This window comes from Gasterosteus aculeatus, chromosome Y, assembly GCF_964276395.1.
Source record: "Gasterosteus aculeatus chromosome Y, fGasAcu3.hap1.1, whole genome shotgun sequence".
Taxonomy (NCBI): Eukaryota; Metazoa; Chordata; class Actinopteri; order Perciformes; family Gasterosteidae; genus Gasterosteus; species Gasterosteus aculeatus.
In genome coordinates, this window is record NC_135709.1 from 13,381,474 (window position 1) to 13,402,453 (window position 20,980).

Sequence of the window (20,980 nt, forward strand, 5' to 3'; positions counted from 1 at the left end):
ACTAATGCCACGAGCTCAGCTTTGCTTCAGCAGCGCTATCAAATTCGCCACCACCGGGGTGGGGGGTTTGGGGGAGGTGGGGGTGACTTGCCACACAAGCACCGAGGCCCTTTAAAAAGTGTTTGTGCACCTTGCGCTGCAGAGGGAAACAAAGGTGGAATGAAACAATTTATACTAAAGACTAAAATAATGGTAATAGAAAGGAAAGTCGACTCTTTCTGTCAAAGAAACTAAATTATATTAATATTTAAATATCTACACATTCAAATGAACTTCCTGCAAAGTTCAGATATTTGGAATCTTTTGAAATCAACAGATAAAACACATCCTGTTCTACTTTATTTCTATTTCAAAATGCTGTCCTCACCTCTTCTATACTAATATTGCTCATGGAATAAAACATTTGCATCAATTTCTGAAATTTCTATGCCCTCCAAATACGTGGAGTGAGCGAGACAAAAAGAGGAGGGATTGATTTGGACCAAGTGCAGGGCAGAGAAGCAGCAGGTGAGGCAGACGTCTTCAAAGGGCGTCTTAACTCCTGGCCTTTGATCCAAATCCAGACAACCAAGACAGTGAACAAAGAGAGCCCAATCCTCTCAGGTCTCCTCCCTCGTTCTTTCTTCTGCAGGCAACCAAAAGGAACCCGCACCCAATCTTTTAACTGCTCACTTCCTTCACATCACATCCCTCCTGCAGTAACTCCTACACACCATGCTGTTGTGTGCGTCTATACAATTGCCACCGAAAACTCCTTTTGTTGACCGACTGCTTGTTTTACTGCACTAAGGAGGAGTTTGACATTTGACGTTGAGTTTAGCTTAGCTTAAGTACTGGAAGCAAAGGCTCACTGATTAGCACGCTGTACAAGTGTCCTTTTACAAGTGCTCTGTGGTATGATCTTTATGTTCAGCTTATCCAATGAAAATCACTCTCACCCAAAAGACAGGAGAGCCTTTTTTATCTTCTTATCTAACACTGGGCAAGAAAGTGAATAAGGATACGTGCATGCTTTGAAAGCAGCGTGTTAGCATATGAGAAATATCCTGCAAATATACAGTTTTTTGCAGTTTGTGGAGTATGAAATGACAAAAGTGTGGATTTTGAAAAATGTGGTGATTGAATGCATTTTGTCTGAAAACAATGAAAAATTATTCACAGTCCTTGTACACTTGTGTGTCGCTGAATGTGTAAAGAGTTTTGAAAATGTGGTTTGAGTATTGAACAAAACTGTAAATTCAATTACTCATCTTCATCAGGATGGTTTCTGTGTGTAGAGGATTTACAGATATTGTTGAATGAATTGTAAATGTATTATTTTCTTCCTGCTGCATATTATGGGCATGGTGTTGGTAATCTGATGTATGAATTCATTTCAAGTCTTTCCAGATTTTCAAGTAGTGATGATATTTAAGTATTTATATTTTAGTTAGGTATTAAAGCAATAAGGTACTTGAGGCGGTACTTTATCGTGCAAAGTACTGCCTCAAGTACCTTATTGCTTTTATAATACGGTTACCAGCAAAATTATAAATAGTACGTAAATAGCTGCCTTTCATCACAAAATAGTATGTTGTGTACCGCATTTCAGTAGCCTAGAGAAAAAAATAGTCCCCCGTACGTGCATGTAAACAGCATTGGTTCTCCTTGCAAGATCTCATTCATCGCTCATGACACCCTAATTGGTTGTGAAAGCTCGCATTGCCCGAAACTGATCGTTTGTAGGATTTCTAGTCTTTTTCGGCAAACGCCACCAAGCTAAAAGCTGAAATATGGAACGCTCGGGTCAATGTGACAAGGTACTGTACATTATCGCTCAGTAATGCAACCCTCATGACTCACTCTCAACCAATCAGAACGCTGGATTTCATCTACCTGCATTATAATAATGTATAATAGATACATCTCAACAAAATGCTCATTATCATATCAAGAGCACTAATTATTATCATTTACAGTGGACATCCGTAGTGAAAGAGCAGTATGATACTCGGATGCTGTTATGTGGGCCAAGACTTGATACGACTAGTGATGTTGGCAGTTCGTGTTATTCAATTATTCTTTGAGAGTATATACTTTTGGATAGCGCAGCACACATTCATTCATTTGCCTCCTAAAAAGAGAGCAGGTTGAGCACACACATTTCTTTTATCTGTCAATGCCTCAAACACCAGACGCACACTTGGGGAAAAAGCCACCGTGTGCAAAGTTGATTAAGCTGCAATAAAAAGAAACAGACTTTCTATTTCTCTCTGTAGGGTGATGAAACCACTAATAAGCCGATTACAATATCAACACAGTTTTAATGAAGTCTTCACTAAACAACTAGCCACCAGTCCACAACCCTGCGACAACAACACACGTGAGATGCTGAGGGAAAACCTTCCATTACCTCTGACTTTCTCTGCGGCAACACTCACTTTGAACATATTTATGACCGATCACACAATTATGTTGTGTTGCTATCAAGATTTATTTGGTCAGACTAGTTTGGGAAGCATAAGATGATTGTACAATGAGATAGAGGCCGGATTTCCCCACTCTCCCTTGGCTAAAACCACTTCACCGTCATACCGAGTGAACACCCACCCCCCCCTCTCGCTTTGTCTCCCTTGTCTCCTGCACCCCGGGGCTCGTTAGCGACGGCGTAGGTGAGTAAAGACCAAAGGTAATTAGATACACGTGACACTTTTCTTACTGGCGGGCTGACTGATGAGCCGTGTTCGGTGTGCGCTGGTAGACGAGCTCAATGTTTTCGGATTATTCCCCAGGGTGAGAATTCCAGATACTTCTTGGAGTGTAGTCATTGAGTCATTTGGCTCTTCTTTATTGTGATTTTTCCCCCAAACCGGCTGGCCGGTCGTGAGTTTCATGAATGTTTTCGTACGTTTTTATAGACTCTGAATCATTTGCTTCCACTACTGGCAATTAAACTATTTATGCATTAGTCTGCTCTTTCCACGGTTTTGTTTACATACCTAACTTTAACATCTACATCAGTGGTTGCCAAATTTTTTCTGTAAAGTACCACTATGATGATATAGGAACATAGGGACTCCCAAACGGGTTGTAGCTTATTTCTTTTAAATAAATGGCATTATAATATACAAACTCTATCAAATTAGATTGAGTACATATTACTTCACTTTTCCACTTAAGTAAATTTTTCATTGACCATGTTCTCATTTTTTAAATCTTCTCATCTTCTCATCCAGCTCGATGGTGTCTGTAAGTAGCGGGTAGAGTACCGAGCGATTGACCCTCTGCCAATTCTACACTTTGCCAACGAGTCGGTGCAAAGATTAGAATGAAATCACCATTATGCATTTTCACTTTAAGGGAACAGCTTGAATTAAAATCTTATCATCTAACCTAAAGAGGAAATAAAGTCAAAACAATTTCTTTACACTTCAAAGTGTTTAGAAATTGAACTTAAAAACTACGTTTTAGGAAATACGGCCTTAATCCCGTCGTCTTTTTAAGATCTGCGCACCAGTGGATCAGCTGGCTGTTGAATTAACCATGAAGTAAATGCTCCCTTACGGGCCTTCGTGCCGTTTGTCTGCACTGCCTAATCTCACCCCCGTCTCTCCCTCAAGTCGGCTTCCTTTCTGTTCTTTTCATCCTCCCTCTCCTCCTATATTTATGAACCTGCTACTTTAACACATACACACACTATCAATGAACCGACTTCTTTAAGTGATGATTACATAATGTGGTGACTACAATCCGGTAGAGTCACGTGAGGCTAAGTACGGGAGATTGGTGTGGACTCGTTCCAAACAGACGCTGATTCCTCCTATGAAGTTCATTGATTTTATTAAGTTAAAACCACATCCAAGCGGGCGAAGCGATACACGATGTGCGATGATGCAATAAAGTGCGCTGTAGAATATGGTCAACAAAAAGTATCGTCTCCCGACTCACCCCCATGTCCATACAACCATCACTCTGCCTGGGTGCCTACACTCATTCATAAACCACTGCACACCTGCCCACGTGATTCTGATGCTAATTACATTTCAAAATAAAGTACCAACACTCACACACAGGAAGTGGCGTTCGGCCGCTACACATAATATAGTATGAAAACAAAAGGAGTTCCTCTGGCAAGCAAAGAAGATTACTTCATGTCGTTAGGTGCTCTGCTACACATTCACAGTTCTGACAGAGGTCATGAGTACACAATACTTTGGTACCATGTCGATGCCAAAATTCTGATGATGCTACATTTCGTCTGTGTTGAAATTGTCAGGAGAAAAAGTACAACGTCTGTTGACATCAGCCCGGTTAGCAGCTGGTGGACAGAATAACAAACAATAATGGAGCCTGCAATGAGTTTTATTGTGATGGGCAATGGTCTTTTCAGCCATAAAACGACAATACACCGAATCCATTTTTTGACGCTTCACTTTCAGTCTTGACGCTTGAGGGCAGTAACTGCAGAACAATACATGCTTTCAAGTCAGACACCACAAAAGTCTGGAGTAATGGACGCCATTAAATACAGCAGTGCGCAAATATTGTTGACTGAGATCTGTTTTATGAGTCTCCATTAATGAACGGAAGCCTCATGATCATAGAAAATAAAATAAATTGGGCAGAGAAATCGATAATACATCCCATCATTGCGAAGTTCTGACGTAGTATCATGACAGATGTTTTTCTCCTATTCCTGCCAAAATATTTGAGTGGGGAAACAATTTGAGAGAGAATTGTTTCAAAGTCTTTCTCTTCAGCTTTCATGGAGGTAAACGCTAAGTAAATGTTAACTGTCAGTGCCTAACTGTGGGGAAAGACAAAGGGGATAAACAGCTCATTCTTAATCCCCAACACTGACATATCTCTCCTCAATTTCTTGTCGATGGCTGTCAGACAAGAGAAAAACAGAGTAGCATGAGCTCTGCACCTGTGGCAGAATAGGAGAAGAAACAGAGAACCAGGATGAGACGAGGATCGAGGACCTGACAGAGCGACGGCTGCTCCGATGGGCGGAAGAGGAGTGCATGGCTAAGAGCCTTCGGGGCACCAAATAACCGAAAATCACATTCATTATTGAAACAGTGATGAGCTGTTTGGCAAGAAGAGGAGCAGCTGCACCCTCTTATTTGCTTTTCAGCTGTACGGTTGTAGTTATTTCGATTCGCGACAGCATGGATAAACAAGCCTCCCAAAACTCTGTCTGCTTTCATTCTTTATGTCAAACAATGTGACGATAATTAGCCGATGGCTAATGAGTCACACGGCAAGAAGCTAAATAAATAAATAAAAGCCACACGCTAACTGATGGGAAAACAGATGAGATATTTCTTTGTCCCTGGTTGTATCAGTGTCAAGTTGTCGAAGATGTCATCGGGAAAATGAGGCAACGGCTCAGTTAAAGGTACCACACAACTATTCCGGACACACACACACACACACACACACACACACACACACACACACACACACACACACACACACACACACACACACACACACACACACACACATTTACAGGTGTCACAACTCACTTTCTAATAGACATTCATTGGGCACTGTACAAATGTATATGCATTTTGCTGTTATTTATTGTCTTGTGTGTCTTTGCTATATTCTCTCCTCTGATCTCTGAACTTCAGAGGGCGGAGCTTAAACAGGCTCCTCTGCAGTCTGCCAGCTAGAGATTTCCTGCACAGGAACAAGCACGCAGGCCTATGCGGCGGTGTTGGTCTTCTGCCAGCCTCAAAGAAAACCTGATTTTTTCTCTTTTCGTACGTAAGGTGGGTCACACTGATACTAGTACTGAAAAGATGCAAATTCATCATGTTGTCCGTTGAAAAAGGCATGTTGCATCCACAGACCCCAAACTCATGGGTAAATTAAGTTTGGTGACCTCAGAGTATTCACTGCATTATAATACATTACAAGTTTTTTTTAAAGTCCAAAACAATTAAAGGGAAAAGTATGAACACAACAAAGCAATAAATCATGATTAATGAATTTCAAAATGGGAAATTAATCAGTTTTTTTTAAACTATTGATGGCTCTAGTTTTTAGGGATTCAGGATGTTGCTGATGTTGTTTGAGGTTGTTTTTGCAATTGAAATGCAAATAAAACTTTCATTCAGTCAGCATTTACAGAAGGCAATCCAATTTAAATAAAACAAGTCATTATTTTACCACACTTCAATTCTCCCTGCATAGATGGTGTTAAAACTCTTTGACATACCGGTATTAGAAGTGCTGCAGTGCAAAACAGCACACAATGCAAACAGCAAGTGATGTTCAATGATGCGACTGTTTCATTGACTGGCTGCTGAATTGCTTCACCTGCTGCATAACAATGTCTTTGAGTCAGCTGTAACAACCACAAAAAAACTCACACAGAATGTGCACTTATACTTGCACATATAAATACAAATAAGGTCATGCATACTAATGTACTTATATTACACACTAGCATACCAGGGTGGCAGCAGGGGGGTTGGTTTCTGGGGCTTCAGCCGGAGATGTTTTGTCAAAAAACAGGATCTTTTAGGGTGTTATGACCGCAGAGTATTGCTGTATGGTATACAAATACTAGAAAGGTATTGCAAAATGATGAAATACCACATTCTATCGGTAGCGGTACTTTTATAAGACATTAACAACTCAAACCCCCCTTGTGTTTAGGCTGAGCCCCAAATGTTTAAAACGCCTTGGACCAACACTGAAACACACCTAAAGCCTAAAGTAAACTGATGAATGAATAATGTGCGCACACACATACCCTGGCTTGCCGTTTCAGCAGGGACAGCCTTGAAATCAGTGCAAGGAATGCAGACGTTGAACTTGGCCAATTAAACCCAAATAACACTTTTTCTTTGATCCTTTTTGTCACTTCACCCAGCTCCTCCATCTCTTTCTCTCCGTCAGCCTCCACCCCTTTTTTTGACACTCCCACCTCCTGCCTCTCTTTCTGTCAGTGCCTCCCCCTCCCTCCACCTTCTTGTCTCTTAACAAATTCTCATTAAAACAGTTCCCAGTAGTCTCTCAGGAGAGAGGAGGAGGATAAAAATAACTCTTCTTCAGCTTCTCTTCGCTGGTTCTGTCTTTCACGCCTGCGTTCCATACAACAAATAACTGTTTCTTCATAATAACCATCGTTTCTTCTTCTTCTCTCTTTATTCCTCTCAGTCGCTCCTTACTCTTGTTCTAATGCTTCTCCTCCAACCGCACACACCTGTCTTAAAATGCCGTTTGCAGCAGCAATGGAGTTGTTGAATCCCCCCCAAGAGACCGTTACAAACAAAACAAAAAGTGCCACATCGAGCATTGCTCACTCACATAACCACACACACACACACACACACACACACACACACACACACACACACACACACACACACACACACACACACACTCACTCATACACACAGTACGATCGGAAAGTCATTCCCAAGCTCAATTAGGAAACGTTTAAAATGCTGCGTTCACATTCAGGTCCAACAGCTAGTAAGCTACACGCACCAAACACGTCACACAATTAAAATACACATACTTCCTCATTTAAAAAGGTTTACTATAAAACACATTATCGAAAAACTGACACAAAGCCAGTAGGCCGTCAGACTGACGTGAACGGTGGGCGCTGTCTATGGTGCTGATTTGTTCTGCAACATCAACAAGATAGAGAGAGAGAAAGAGAGAGAGAGAGAGAGAGAGAGAGAGAGAGAGAGAGAGAGAGAGAGAGAGAGAGAGAGAGAGAGAGAGAGAGAGAGCATTTTACTCAACCTATTTGAAGGGGAGAAAAGCTCAAAAACCACTTCGCAGTTGAAAGCACCAAAATGTCATTATCAACCATATACTTTGTCTCAATATCTAAATAGTTGCGCTTCTCGGGAGGAAATCTATTAAAAGGCTGACAGGCTGCAAAGCCTCTACATCGAAGTCGTGCTCAGTCCAGCTAGTGCGGGACGGCACGTCATCGAACAAATGGTTATACTCCAATAATCAACTTCTAAAGTTCCTCTACCTGTGTGTAATTTCTAAAGGGTGAACATCGGGACAAAAAGACAAATCTAGAACTGCTCAATGCTATTTCAGCTACTGTTAAAATCATTTCAAAATGAAACGCAAAGATTGTCGCTGTCCACATATTTAGGGTAGTTTCAGGTTATTTCACTTATGTTTAAGGGAACATGGACAAAAGTATGACTGCAAGAAAGTTTTTCATCCTTCCCAACAGAACTTTTTTTTAGGGTTGCTGTTTCAGTTTCGGTACAGATGGAACCAAAACAGTTTTGGTTGAAAATGAAAACTACAGTCTGACGTCCAGCAGAATATAACAGAATTGTTACATCTTAATAAATTCAGCATTAAATCAACATACATTAATGTTCGGTATATGCTCTCCTTGAATACATTTTCGCAAAACAGAGCTTAAGAGGCGCCAAAGACGAAAGAAAAACACACACACACACACAAGTGGAAGCAGTAGAAGAGCAAATGACCATCTGGCTGCTATGAAAACACAGCTTTTTATCCCGTTTCCTCATTAGTTAAATTATTTTTAGTCAACGACAGTGATGGGAGCAGGAGAGGAGGGAAAGGATGAGTGAGAGGAAAGAGCAAGATGACATGTAAAAGGGAGCAGAAAGAGAGAGAGAGAGAGTAGCAGTTTGTGCGATGCCAAAGAGTATAAACAAATCACTCATTGGCAAAGCAACGCAGTTGCTAACCCTAAACAGTAACAAGCATATTATACGAACATAATTAATTCACTCACCATCTTTGTCAGCTCTTCTGAATATCTGTGAATAGAAAGCAAGAAGGTGCAATCAGTGTCATTGGAGGTATCGGCCGGCAGCTGAAGGACGTATGAACAGAGTGTAGAATAAAAAAGCCTTAACAGGAGGGCAGTATTTTTTGCATCGCTTTATCTATAGCTAAACAAAGGGTGTGCACATCTTTGTCAATGGCAACCCATAGTTTACAACCTATTTTGCTGGCTCTACTGCAAATTGCCTCCATGGTTTTTCTAAGGTTACACCTACAACTATGTAAACTGAGCCGGTATTTGTCAGACAATTCGTCCAGGGTTCAAAACCTGGGACCACTGGAACCCAGAGAGCAGATCATGCCACCAGAGGCATACCAGTCTGCCAGTTTTTATTGTTGGATGGATCCATCCCCCATGCTCTCTATCACATAGTGGAATTTCGTATTAAGGACAGCTGCATAAGGATTAAGTTGTCGAATTGGCGTATAAAACAATTATGTACACGTGGACACAAAGCTAGGCTGCTGATCAGCTAACAGAGTCATGATTACCCGTCGTGGAGGCGCGCACCACATGGCATCCGCGCAGGAACACGCGTTAATTTACAGCTTGGGTGGAACATCCTCTCTTCCTGTGGATTTGAAAGTTGCACGTCTCCTACTTTCATCCCGGTTCCAGAGTACTTTGTTCACTGTTTCTATTGTCTACTGCCAGCAACAGCACAGCGACAGAGAGATGGGGGCAGGAGGTTGATGCATGGAGTTACTTTGTGTTTCTAGTAATTTGTTCCACAAATCCATCTTGGCGAGAATCTGATTTAGACATAATACGGCTTGTTTTACAAACAAAACACCTTTTAAAAAAGGTTCATTCGAATGAACTTTCTTATCAGGTTTCTGAAACCATGGTAAGTATTTAAGGTAAGTTGTTGAGGAGTGTTATCATGAGCTGTTGGAGGCCGTTAGGATTTTCTGGAAAATGCTCAATCCAATTCAACTTTGACTTTTTTTGTACTCTAGCCTCCGTCTGAGCAGTTGTCTGTCACTTTAAGGTCGAAGGTGGGAGTCAGGATGGGGGTTAGGTCTTGTGCTGGGGGAAGGATGGAGATGAATCACATTTGGTTGGGCTTAGGTTCAAGGAAGTACGTTTAGGATTAGTTTTGAAGCAACTTCCCATTATATAAAATGGGAAAATTTCTAGGATATAAAAAATCTGTGCAGGATTAGCATAATAAAGCCTCCTTAAATGGTGGTCCTGTTTAAATGTCTAATTTGCATGCAGTAAGGAAAAACAAAACCCGATGGCGCTGGCAGGTTGGGTTTAACGGGTTCGATTTGTAGGTTTCTTGGTCCAAGGTTGTTTCCATTCCTGGAAGGCCCAATGCAGTGCAAGTATGTTTTCATTCTTATGTTTTTTATTTAGTTTGAGCTTTTTTCAGGGACATTCAACAATAAAAGAGCGATAAAGGAAAGGGGAGGAAGGATTTCCCCACAGTAGTCTGCTGTTTATTTGCAATTAATCTTTTCCTATATGTTGTAAAAATGTACGGTTGAAGGATCATTCAATTTCACAGCATACTGGCACATTTGCTTTGAATTATGTTTTAAAAATCATTCATTTCAGAAATCATTTTAAAAGATAGTTCATAAAATAAAAGTCAGTGCAGCAATCAGAGTGTTCCTAATGTTTCGGCCCAACAGCCTTCTTCGGTTGGTTTAAAACCTTCATCCCACCAGTATGTAGTCTCCAGAATATAAAACCATGCAACACTTATATTATTATCAATAAGTATTATTGTCTCAATGCAAATAACCAATTGGCAAAGTTGGTTATTGCTGTTTAAACTAACAATCTCTGACTCTCACATCAAGCTAGACTGAGATCAATGATCAATAATGAACAATTTCCATAATTGATAGTTTAACCCTTAAAGCAGCCATGAACACAATTCGGTACGGCCGCCAGCGCTGACGGTACGCCAAAGTCGTCGGCTCTCCTGCTGCACCGGAGGGTCTACTCAAGGAAAACAGCCAATGTGTGGCAGTGTGTGTGTGTGTGTGTGTGTGTGTGTGTGTGTGTGTGTGTGTGTGTGTGTGTGTGTCTAATAGAGAGAGAGAGCGAGAGAGAGAGAGAGAGAGAGAGAGAGAGAGAGAGAGAGAGAGAGAGAGAGAGAGAGAGAGAGAGAGAGAGAGAGAGAGAGAGAGAGAGAGAGAGAGAGAGAGAGAGAGAGAGAGAGAGAGAAGCAGCAAACAGTGACAGAGGGAGGGAGATTGTTGCATCCATCTCCTAACCTTATTAAGAATGGATGTTTTCTTGGCCTGGTTGAGGAGTAGAGGAAGATGTGATGCCCGAGAAGAAAAGGAGGCAAGGAGGGAACGGAGGGGGAGGGGGGGCGGATGAAAGGAGTTTCAAAGAATGGAAAGAACGGTGCATATGGTCTAAGATGAAGGAAGCAGGATGTGATTAGCAACAAGCAAGTCGAGACGGTCTAATGAGCAGGATGCTGCCCGGAGGCACACACTCACACACACACACACACACACACACACACACACACACACACACACACACACACACACACACACACACACACACACACACACACACACACACACACACACACACATACACACCTGCAGCGATCATGTAGTCCCTTTGGTGTGGATTTCTCAAGTGTATTTTCTTCAAGTGATAATAATGCCGGGGTTACTAATATCAGAGAAGAAATTTCAATTTCAAAGTTTAAAGCAGGAAGTGTGCCGGAGAGGAAATGCCACAAACGTGGGGTGTCAGTGTGTTTAGCTACAAATGTCATACCGAATCCTTCATTGAAAATGCAACACGGTGGAAAACAACGAGTTTGAGGTTAATCATAAGAATAATCTGCCGTTAAGTGTTTCATTTGAAAATTGTCCTTAAACGTATGTTTATTGTTTGACATTGTTGTTTTAATTAAAAATAAGTCTGCCATCTCCCCACTGCCTGTGACCAAAACACTTCCATGATAGAACTGAGTAAGACCAGAAGAAAAAACATGGGTCACACATCGGAAGCAGGTCAAAGAGCCATTTATTCGGGTACTTGGATGCATTGGCCCTGTAATGACTTTCCTCTGTAGCCCTTCTTTGTTAAACTATTCCGGCCGTGGTCCTACTCCAATTACTACTACATCATTAAATCATCAAAAGAGAAATCAATTCAATCTCCATAGAGCAAATGAAACTGGGCGGTGGGGGAAAATAACCATATGCACGAGGTGATCCAGATCGACATGGCGCTGCGTAACTTCTCACACAGAAACCTGCACCTTTGGAGATATCAGCCGACTAAAACAAGTTCGGGGTCCTGTTACAACTCGATCTAAAAAATATATATCACAGTGAGAAGTTTTTATGAATAATTAAAAAACCGAGGATTCTGTGATGCTGCTTTTTTTGTCCTTTCGCTGAGCGGTGAGATGCGCGTCGGACTTTCTTCACAGTAAACTAGGACCTAAAGCAGCGATGCGCTGCACTGTTCTGGATTTACGATGACTTCTGTGTGGGAAAGGAGCGCCGACTTTGGGCCAAGTTTAAGGGCGGATTGGTTTAACGTATGCAACATTTTTGTATTGGACCGGTGCGTAAGTGCGCACAGCACCGGTGCCCTTACGCGCTGCTCGCTGGACGCCTCCATCGCCCCGAGACACCCTCCCGTCTATCCCCGCGAGGCTGACCGCAGCCTCCCGATACTCACATCCAAAATCACGGAAATGCCTCTCCGCGGCTCGGGGGCAAAGAACTGCTCCTGCGCCACGGCCACGTCCTCCTTTCTGGAGGCGTAGTCCTGGCTGGAGATGTTCTTGTTGTCGCTCATTTTGGTGACGATCCAGCGGACGAGCCCGTCGATTCCACCGGGCTGGGCTCCGCTGTTTCCGGACTGCGCTGCCGTCGCGGACTCGCTGTCCTGACTGGCTACGGGGTTCGGCTGCTCGCGGCTTTCCTGCGCTCGAAGTTTGGCTTGTTCTTTGTTGAGCAGTTTGTGGACTCCGTCCCTACAGTAGCGCGCTGCCTGCTCACACATCCTTTTTGCTGCGGAGCGCTCATGCTGCGCTCTATGGGGTTACATCACAGCACCCAACTCAACAACACACCCACTCATCGTACCCTTCCCTCTTGCCTCCGATATTGATATTATAACGAGCAATAGTCATTATATTTTCATGGTTGGAGAATTTACTTTGAAGCACATACTGGTATTTATTCTTATAAATTCAACTTCAACAATTCAACAATTCAACATTCTTATTCTTATATATTGAATATTATCTCATATTTATATACAGTATAAGGGAAAATACCTCTCAGAGACCTCTCAGTGTGTGTCCTGTGGGTCATAAGAGGAGTGTCTATTGAACTGTCAGTTCAGCTCCTCATTATAGTTTTAGGTGTGTGTGTGTGTGTGTGTGTGTGTGTGTGTGTGTGTGTGTGTGTGTGTGTGTGTGTGTGTGTGTGTTTGTGTGTGTGTGTGCGTGTGTGCGTGCGCGCGCGTGAAGTGTGGTGTGAGGGGAGGGGGGAGGGGGTGACATATCTAACCTTTGGTAATGAGCGTCTTCAGCTCGTGCCCTTTTAGCAGAGCGTTTAGTCATGCCTGCCGTGTGCCTATTGTCCAACACAAGAGCGCTTTGAAAAAATTAACTTCATGTGGAAAGTTGACACTTTAACAAGACACAAAAAAATGAATAAAGATAATGATCTGTCATGGATTCAATCCCCGAGGCACTAGATTTGGTGAACTCCCTTGACATGACTGCCCCCATGTGGACGGAGTGTACAATGACAGGCATTGGACAGGTGTTCTCAGCAGGTTTTTATCGTTCAGTATTTACCAACACAAATGTGACGAACAGAAATAATTATTCGGCGCAAATAAATGTCCCCAATGACATTAGAGTTCAGGCATTGAACAAATCATTTGTCAACACATTCAGCTGGAGCATCATGAAACCATTTCAACTTCAAGAGGCTTCAGTTAAAATCATTTGCGTATGTGTCGGAGGGCGCCTGGAGATGATCCACCTGCCAAACCACGGCCCGCAGAGCCTCCTGGAGGGGCCACGACATCAGAAGTATTTTGGTCTTATCCCGCAAGAATGGCGTGCACCTCTTTCACTGTGAAACCAGGGTCGTCCAACTAGAAAGAGGGCAAGCGATGGGAAATCCATCGCAGATATATTACAATGTTTAAGACATTATTTCAATTGAAGCCTTTTATAGAAGCTGGAGGTCTGCGTGTGAGAGCCAGACTGCAGCACTCTCTTTACTGAAACCGTCCCAGGATCAATTGGCCAAAGCTTGCTTCACTGCCAACCCTAACTATTTTCCATTGATTTTTTTTAATTTGCTTTTTGCACAATGGTAAAATGCAATGAATCACTTCCATTGTCAGCGTAACCAGTGCTCCTTTGAAAATATCATGTTTGAAAGCTTTAATTGACCTCAATCTGGTTATGTCACGGTTTGGGTTCATCCTGAGGGTTCGTCCTGTTTTATTTTGTAGTTTCTTGCCTCTTGTCTCCCTGGGTAACTTCACTTCCTGCCTCGTCCTGTCATCCCCTGTGATTGTCTGTCGTGTCATGATTGTTTCCACCTGTGTCCAATCACCTGCACCTCCCTAGTGTATTTAAGCCATGTGTGTCTCTTGTCACTTGTTAAATGTTTGGGATGTTCCTGGTTCCCGTCTGCATTTTCGCCCCTTGGCCCTTTTTGGATTTGAAGTCTGCGTTTTGAGTCCTACCATCTCCCTGCACCCTGACAGGTTATTTCCCTTGTTAATATCTGCCCATTATCTTTACCTGAAAAGAGAAGAGATGAGAGAAGAGATGGACTGCATAAGAATATATTCTTGCAGGGGGTGGCCAATTTGTGACCAGAGAGGCATAATTTGCCGCAGTGACCTTTGACCACCAAATTCTAATGACTTCTTTTAGTTCAAGTGGGCGTTTATTTGTTGGCCTAGCGACCTGTCCGTTAGCCAAAGGATTTGAAGAAATTCCCCTCAAGTGTTCCTGGGAAATGGTGTCACACGGATTGCCTCCTACGCCTAAAGCTAAGCTAGAAGGAACGATAATTTATGACACCACATAATTCCACTTGTTACATCATATTTCCATTTGGGCATTTTGGGTTGTGTTGTGTGCATGCATACAACCGCAAGGTGGGAACTGCAGTTTTGGGCTCAGAGCACAAGCCTAATAGTAAGTTGAAAAACATATTCCACTGCAAATGTTCATCCTAGTTGCCTTGTTGGGTGAAGATTTGGTCACGTCTGGGTGTATTAAAGGATGCCTTTGCACGCTCAGGTTTTGTGGCAAGTTCAGGCCGATCCTTGGGAACATTCCCTCTCCAGTTAGCGTGATGACCAACTCCACTCCGTTTTTGTAGTGGATATAAAAAACAAAAAAAGGAAACCTAAACATTACATGTTTATATATATATTTTCATTAACAAATACAAATGACTTTTTAATGGGTATAGCTTGTTGGGTTAACAATCTGAGCAGATTCTACGTGCGTCTACGTAACTGCAACATGCGTAGGGTCAAGGCTATGTGACATACTAAGGAATCATCTTAGACTTCCATCTAACATTTGATAAACAAGTGTGTAACATCAGCAAAAAAGCTGCTTCAGATTAATCGGAAGGTATCTGCTGTTCAGCACAGCTCAGCTCTACATGCAAGCCCCGATATTCTCACACCTCATACTGCATCATTACCTGGGCAAAAACAACTGTACAACCCATAACGCCAACGATCATATTACTCTGCGCAAGGCCTCATCTGGACAATCAGTCTTCTCTGTTCAAGGAGCAAAACTGGAACAGTCCAACAACAGAATTGAAAATGCTACACAATGTATAATAATGTTTTCAATAGAGGTATCAAGTTATGGTTAAAAGAGAAGCAACATTGCTCCCTCGCCTCTCAACACTCAACACTGAAATACACCTGAACTGTGTGTATGTATCTATAGATGTATTTGTGGATCTTTTTGTTCTGTTCTGTATTTTTTTATTGTCCTTTAAAAAAGGCTCCTGTGGGCAGGTGATTTTTTAGCTTAGAGCTTTGCTACAAACACCAAACATAGTCCATCTAGTTCTTTTGCATTTTATGCCACAATACTATGGCGCTTTGACGTATATCAAATACAGTTTATATAACTAAAATGAAAACTCCTCTCTGTGCTTCCTTTGTTGATCCATCTCATGCCAGCCATACTCCAGCACCAGCACCACTGCCCCTGCAGCTGGATCCCTGCCATCAATATCCTCCTCCAAGTGCAAATTCTTGCTTACCAACTCTACTCCTGCATTTGGGTCTTAGGAGCAACAAAGAAAGCAAATGTACTTTGGATTATTCCTTTGAGCACAAGTATTTCAGAATGTGTTCATCACACTCGTTGGGGTAATTAAGTGTGTTCTAAGAGGAATTTTAATATGCGAGTAGCAGGAAACAGGTCAGCAGGGAAGAGAATGATTTCAGTTTGCATGTGCATCAGTTAGTCCCGCAGAAATCCTGAGCCATGGCGTGTGCGCTAAATGACGATTGAGCAAAACGACCAGCAGGGGGCGCTGTTGTATGACCAGTCTGTGACGAGCTGGCCTGACGTCTGCCCCCCCCAAGCAATGACCTCGGAGCCAAGGGACACTGCATTTCAAATTCTTAAATAAGAGGGTTCAATTTTGGGGGGGATGGGCTGAAAAAAAGACATACAAGTTTTTTGGGGAAAGACTTTTAAAACCCACTGGTGCGGACAGAAGAACAGATGGTGAGACAGCAGATGATGACTCTGCAGATGATGACTCTATCTCTCTCCCCAGAGAGTGGGAGAGAAAGGGGACGAAACTCTTGCTGGTTTAATGCTGGTTTACATTATTTTAAATTATTAGTAAATGTTTATGTATTCACAGCTGTCAACACAAATACTAGCCTTTGGCTTCATCCCTTCAACAGTTTCCCTGTTTTCGCCTCTAGTTTAGGACACATTTTCTTAACAAAAAAAAAGCTCCAGCAAGGATTTAGTTTATGAAAGAAGTGTTCCGGCCTTATTCCCAGTGGTTCAGAGTAACTAAATACATCCATCCTTAGATCGAACGATTGCCTATTTACATTTTTGTCACGATCAGAGGTGGCGCCTTGTTTACAACATGAGGATCCTTTATTCTTTGTTTTAGTATGTATTCAGCTTTCTGACTAAAATGTTGTCTTTGGTTTATTATTCATGTTGTTCATTAGCTTTTCATTACTATTGGTTGCAGTCCCATCTTGTTCGATGCGACACAGCATTGCGTTGTCCCTGTACTCCCTGTGTGCCATGGCGGTAAAGTTGAACATCATTTACTCCAATCGGATGGAAAAAAAGATGTAACTACGATAACTCGTTGCTTTGAAGATACGCATATTGGTGCGCTTTATTAACCTTGGATTCTGCAGTACATCGGAGCAGAGAGAATATATATGCATCTATATAAGTGTGTTCATTCTTGTACCATGAAGCTTACATTACAATTCAAGAACGGGAGTCAAGACAGTTTTTGACTGAAAAAAAATGTAACATTCCAGGTTTGAAAGACTGAACTTGAGACAATTTGAAAGTTGCTCAGGAACCTTCATTTCACCATTGCAATAGTCCACCTGGGCTTATACTAAACATCCTGCCTGTGAGTGATGACTTGGTGACTCTGTGCTTCACTGATCTAATCCGTCATGCCTACAAGTAGGTACAAGAGCGAGTGTGTGAACGCAGAGTGAGATCTCCATTTAATTAGCACGCCGGCCTGTGAGACGGATTGTCTCACAGGCCGGCGTGAGGTCAAAATCCAACTCGGAGAGGGTTGAGGAACGAGAACAAAGATAAGGATTTGGTAGTGAGCAGAAACAGAACAGCCAGAAGAGACAAGGGAACGGGAGGAGAGGAGGTAGGAGAAGAAAAAAAAAGGAAAGAGAAATTGGCAATGTAATAGCCTGAGATGAGGGGAGCTAAAAGGAGGAGTAGCAATAGATGAAAGAGGGGGAGGGAGAAAGAAAGACGCTGCCGGGTAATAAATCTTGTGGCGTTTTTGCAGTTAGTTGCTGCGAGGCTACGGACAGACTGCTATAGTATTCACGGTGCATTGCAAGGAAGGGGGGCCAGAGCAAAGGGACGATGTAACGTTGAGTACAGATCAGCAGATTTGTCTCCCCCCGAGAATTTATAATGCGTTTGGCTTTCAATGCAGCGGTTGAATGTATAGCCACTCTACTAACTCATCTCAATGGACAGTTTCAAGCTATGGAAGGATTGGGCTCTTTTTCCTGAAACTGGTTTATTCGGGATATTACGGTTTCTGCACACTGAACCATGGTGATTCCTTTAGTTTTATAGTCCAATCAAAGTATCACGAAAAATATGTGTTCAAACCTGTGCTGTTATCCTTCAATGGGACACAGGCTTTTACAGCATTACAGTTATGGATGTAGATACGTTAAATAACTCATTATTAACATGTTAATATAGTTTTGTATCTGTATGCCAAAGAGATTTTCTCTTGACCAACCTTCTTCTGGTGGTATTTCAGCTGCCTGGAGGAAATGCTGAGCATGCCACAAAATGACAGGTAACATTGACGCTCCCAATGAACTCGTACGCACCCACAATGCCATGGCACATCAGGCACTCCAAAGAGTAACTGATATGTTATATGTAAAGATATTAGAAGCTTGCATTTGTTCCCTTTTGGGCCTGCAAGCCAACTGTCTCACCTTGGGGGAGTGTGAGGATGCCGCCAGCCCCCTGCCAACCGACCCACTCGAAGTGAGCTGCACGGGAGAGGGAACTTCTTAGCCACCGAAGAAGGGCAAAGACTTGCGTCTAAAGGTATCCTTCTTTCTGGGGAGCGGACTGTTTCGACAGCTGCCCAGTGTGCATCTAGGTGGACACTTCTGAAGCACGTCCTTCAGGTGTACCACGTCTCTCAGCTCCAGCTGGCTCTCGGGTGGCCCCGCACTGAGCTGAACTTCCTTGGCAAAATACCCCTTAAGCATTATTGGTTGAAAACATATGTAATACACAGCACTGTGCCATGAATGATTTCTTAAACTGTTACACTGAAACTTTTAGAGGGTTTCACTATCAGCAGTGTGCTGCTACACTGCTACACAACCACAACTCCTTTGTTTGAGCTTTTCAAGACAGCAGTGATTGACAGGTGATGACCCCCAGGGGTACACGTATACGACTGGGAATGCTGCGTACTCATTCCATTGCCCAGCTCGGTGGATTGTTCGATGTACTTATGAGTAAGGTCTAGCGTAATAAGAAAAACAGATGTAAATCTAACTTTCATCTCCATTCCTTCAATAAACCCTCCAATGTGCTCCCTGTACTGTGTGACCAAACAGTGGTCATGATCAAAATCAATGTTTTATACATCGATTATGGTGATGGATGGCTGGAACATAAACTTTTAATTGGGATGTGGAGTATGAGCTTACTGAAGATGCAGTGAAGCTTGGGCACTTTCAATGCCGATACGACGACACGGTAGATTGTTCCCCGTCCGAGACCAATGTCTTCAGTCCAATATTGCAATTGACTTTGCGGGGCTCTGTGTTGCAGATAACGTTGGACAAGAGAAACATTGAGCTTCAGTTTGACGTCTCTGTTCAAAGATACTTCCTTGGAAAAAGTCCTGCAAACGATCGAAAAATTAAGACGCAGACAGCCCATCTGCCGAGAGTGACTTTAGGAGTCATGGATCACTTTCTCAGCATTGGTATGATTGGGTCGGTGAAAGCAAACAGTATGGGTCGATACAAGGGCGATCACAGTGTAGGGGTGGGCAGTGTCAGAAGAGGAAAAGAGCAAGGGCTTGACTCCCCAGAGAGAGAGGAGCCAGATGACTGGAATCTCAATAATCTCTTCAAAACCTGCTGCATCTCACAGCTTGATTAGCATTGATTGCTTGTGAATAGGGCACAAGTTGCTGGAGAGAATTACTGCAGCCAATTCTCTGAACAAACTTTACACAGCGCAACAAAATCAATGTAACGTAACTGAAATCTCGTGTGGCTCATGTTTCTGGTTACCGGCCAACAAACAGACATATATTCTTCTGAATTTTCCAACCTATCCTTTTCGAAGAAAAGAGTGCAGACAATGGGGCAGGGTATTCACTGTGCATATAGTTTATTTATGCGTAATGCAGTCTTCATTCCCAACTGTGTGTGTCTGTTTCTACCAACAGAAAGGAAAGTAGTGGAAAATTGGATACCATTGGACGTAAAGGGTTGGCTTCTGCTGAGCTATCGCACAAAATAATCAATTATAGCCTAGGTTGGAAAAGCGATGGAGCCGTGGATAATTCCACACAGACGGTAATGCCTTCCGTAATATCCCCCCAATCCTCAGTCACCCGGTCTATTTGTGTGGATCTCAACTAGCCCACGGAGCGAAATGTAATGCAGTTGAAGGAGAATCTGCATCGATTTATTCTTGAGAGGGCAAAGGGAGGTGGGTGGGATCCCGCACTGCTTCAGAGGAGAAGACAGGGTCACACAACTGCAGTCATTGCTCCATTCCCACTGATAAGGCGATGCAAAGAGAGAGGAAGTGCTTTCAGAAGATGAACTGTAGGTCTTGGTTCCCTGGTAAGTTTCACTTAAACTGACTGGGCGCTTTCTATAAAAGTAAGCAGAACAGACATTTTTCTATCTCAAAGAAAAGACTTTGTGTACGTGTGTATGTTCATTCTGTATACCTATATTAACAGAGAGAGACTATTTCTCTGGCTCGTGGCGCAGAGTATACATGGACCAGGTTGCATTGCGACCATTTCCTCTTGCACATTCAATGTAGCAGCAACTTTGGCGTCTCTGTGCAGCATTTCCTTGGCTGTAGCCCAAACACAGGTTTGCATAGTGCAAAACCGTGGAACCTCTGAGTCTAAAACACTTTCCTCGTGTTCCACGATAAGGATGGTTTGTGAGTGAAGGAAATGCTGCAGTTTTGCGCTGAGTGGAACCTGATACTGTAAGTAAGAAATGAATGGAGGAAAAATTCAGTTGGCTTCACTGTTCCACCAAATCCTACTCAGTGTAGAAATGACTATTTTGTACATAGAAAGCTACAAATACCAGAAATAACAAAGCCCAATCAAGCCCATCTATTAGGTAAATACCTTATCCTCCTGGGATAGTGCTAAAATGGAACTGATAACT

At 42.6% G+C, this 20,980-nt stretch overlaps 1 protein-coding gene across 2 annotated transcripts in view; it reads right to left on the bottom strand.

The window, feature by feature from the left end:
- Nucleotides 1–12,865, bottom strand: part of LOC120812213 (N-terminal EF-hand calcium-binding protein 2-like) — a 112,039-nt gene extending 99,174 nt beyond the window's left edge. For both annotated transcript variants that reach the window (XM_040168025.2, XM_040168024.2), the window contains exons 1-2: nucleotides 12,479–12,865; nucleotides 8,750–8,774 (exon numbers count right to left, since the gene is read on the bottom strand). In XM_040168025.2, the coding sequence (XP_040023959.1) occupies nucleotides 8,750–8,774; nucleotides 12,479–12,805 (352 nt within the window). In that variant the 5' untranslated portion in view covers nucleotides 12,806–12,865. The remainder of the gene's footprint in view (nucleotides 1–8,749; nucleotides 8,775–12,478) is intronic.
- Nucleotides 12,866–20,980: the final 8,115 nt, after the last annotated feature.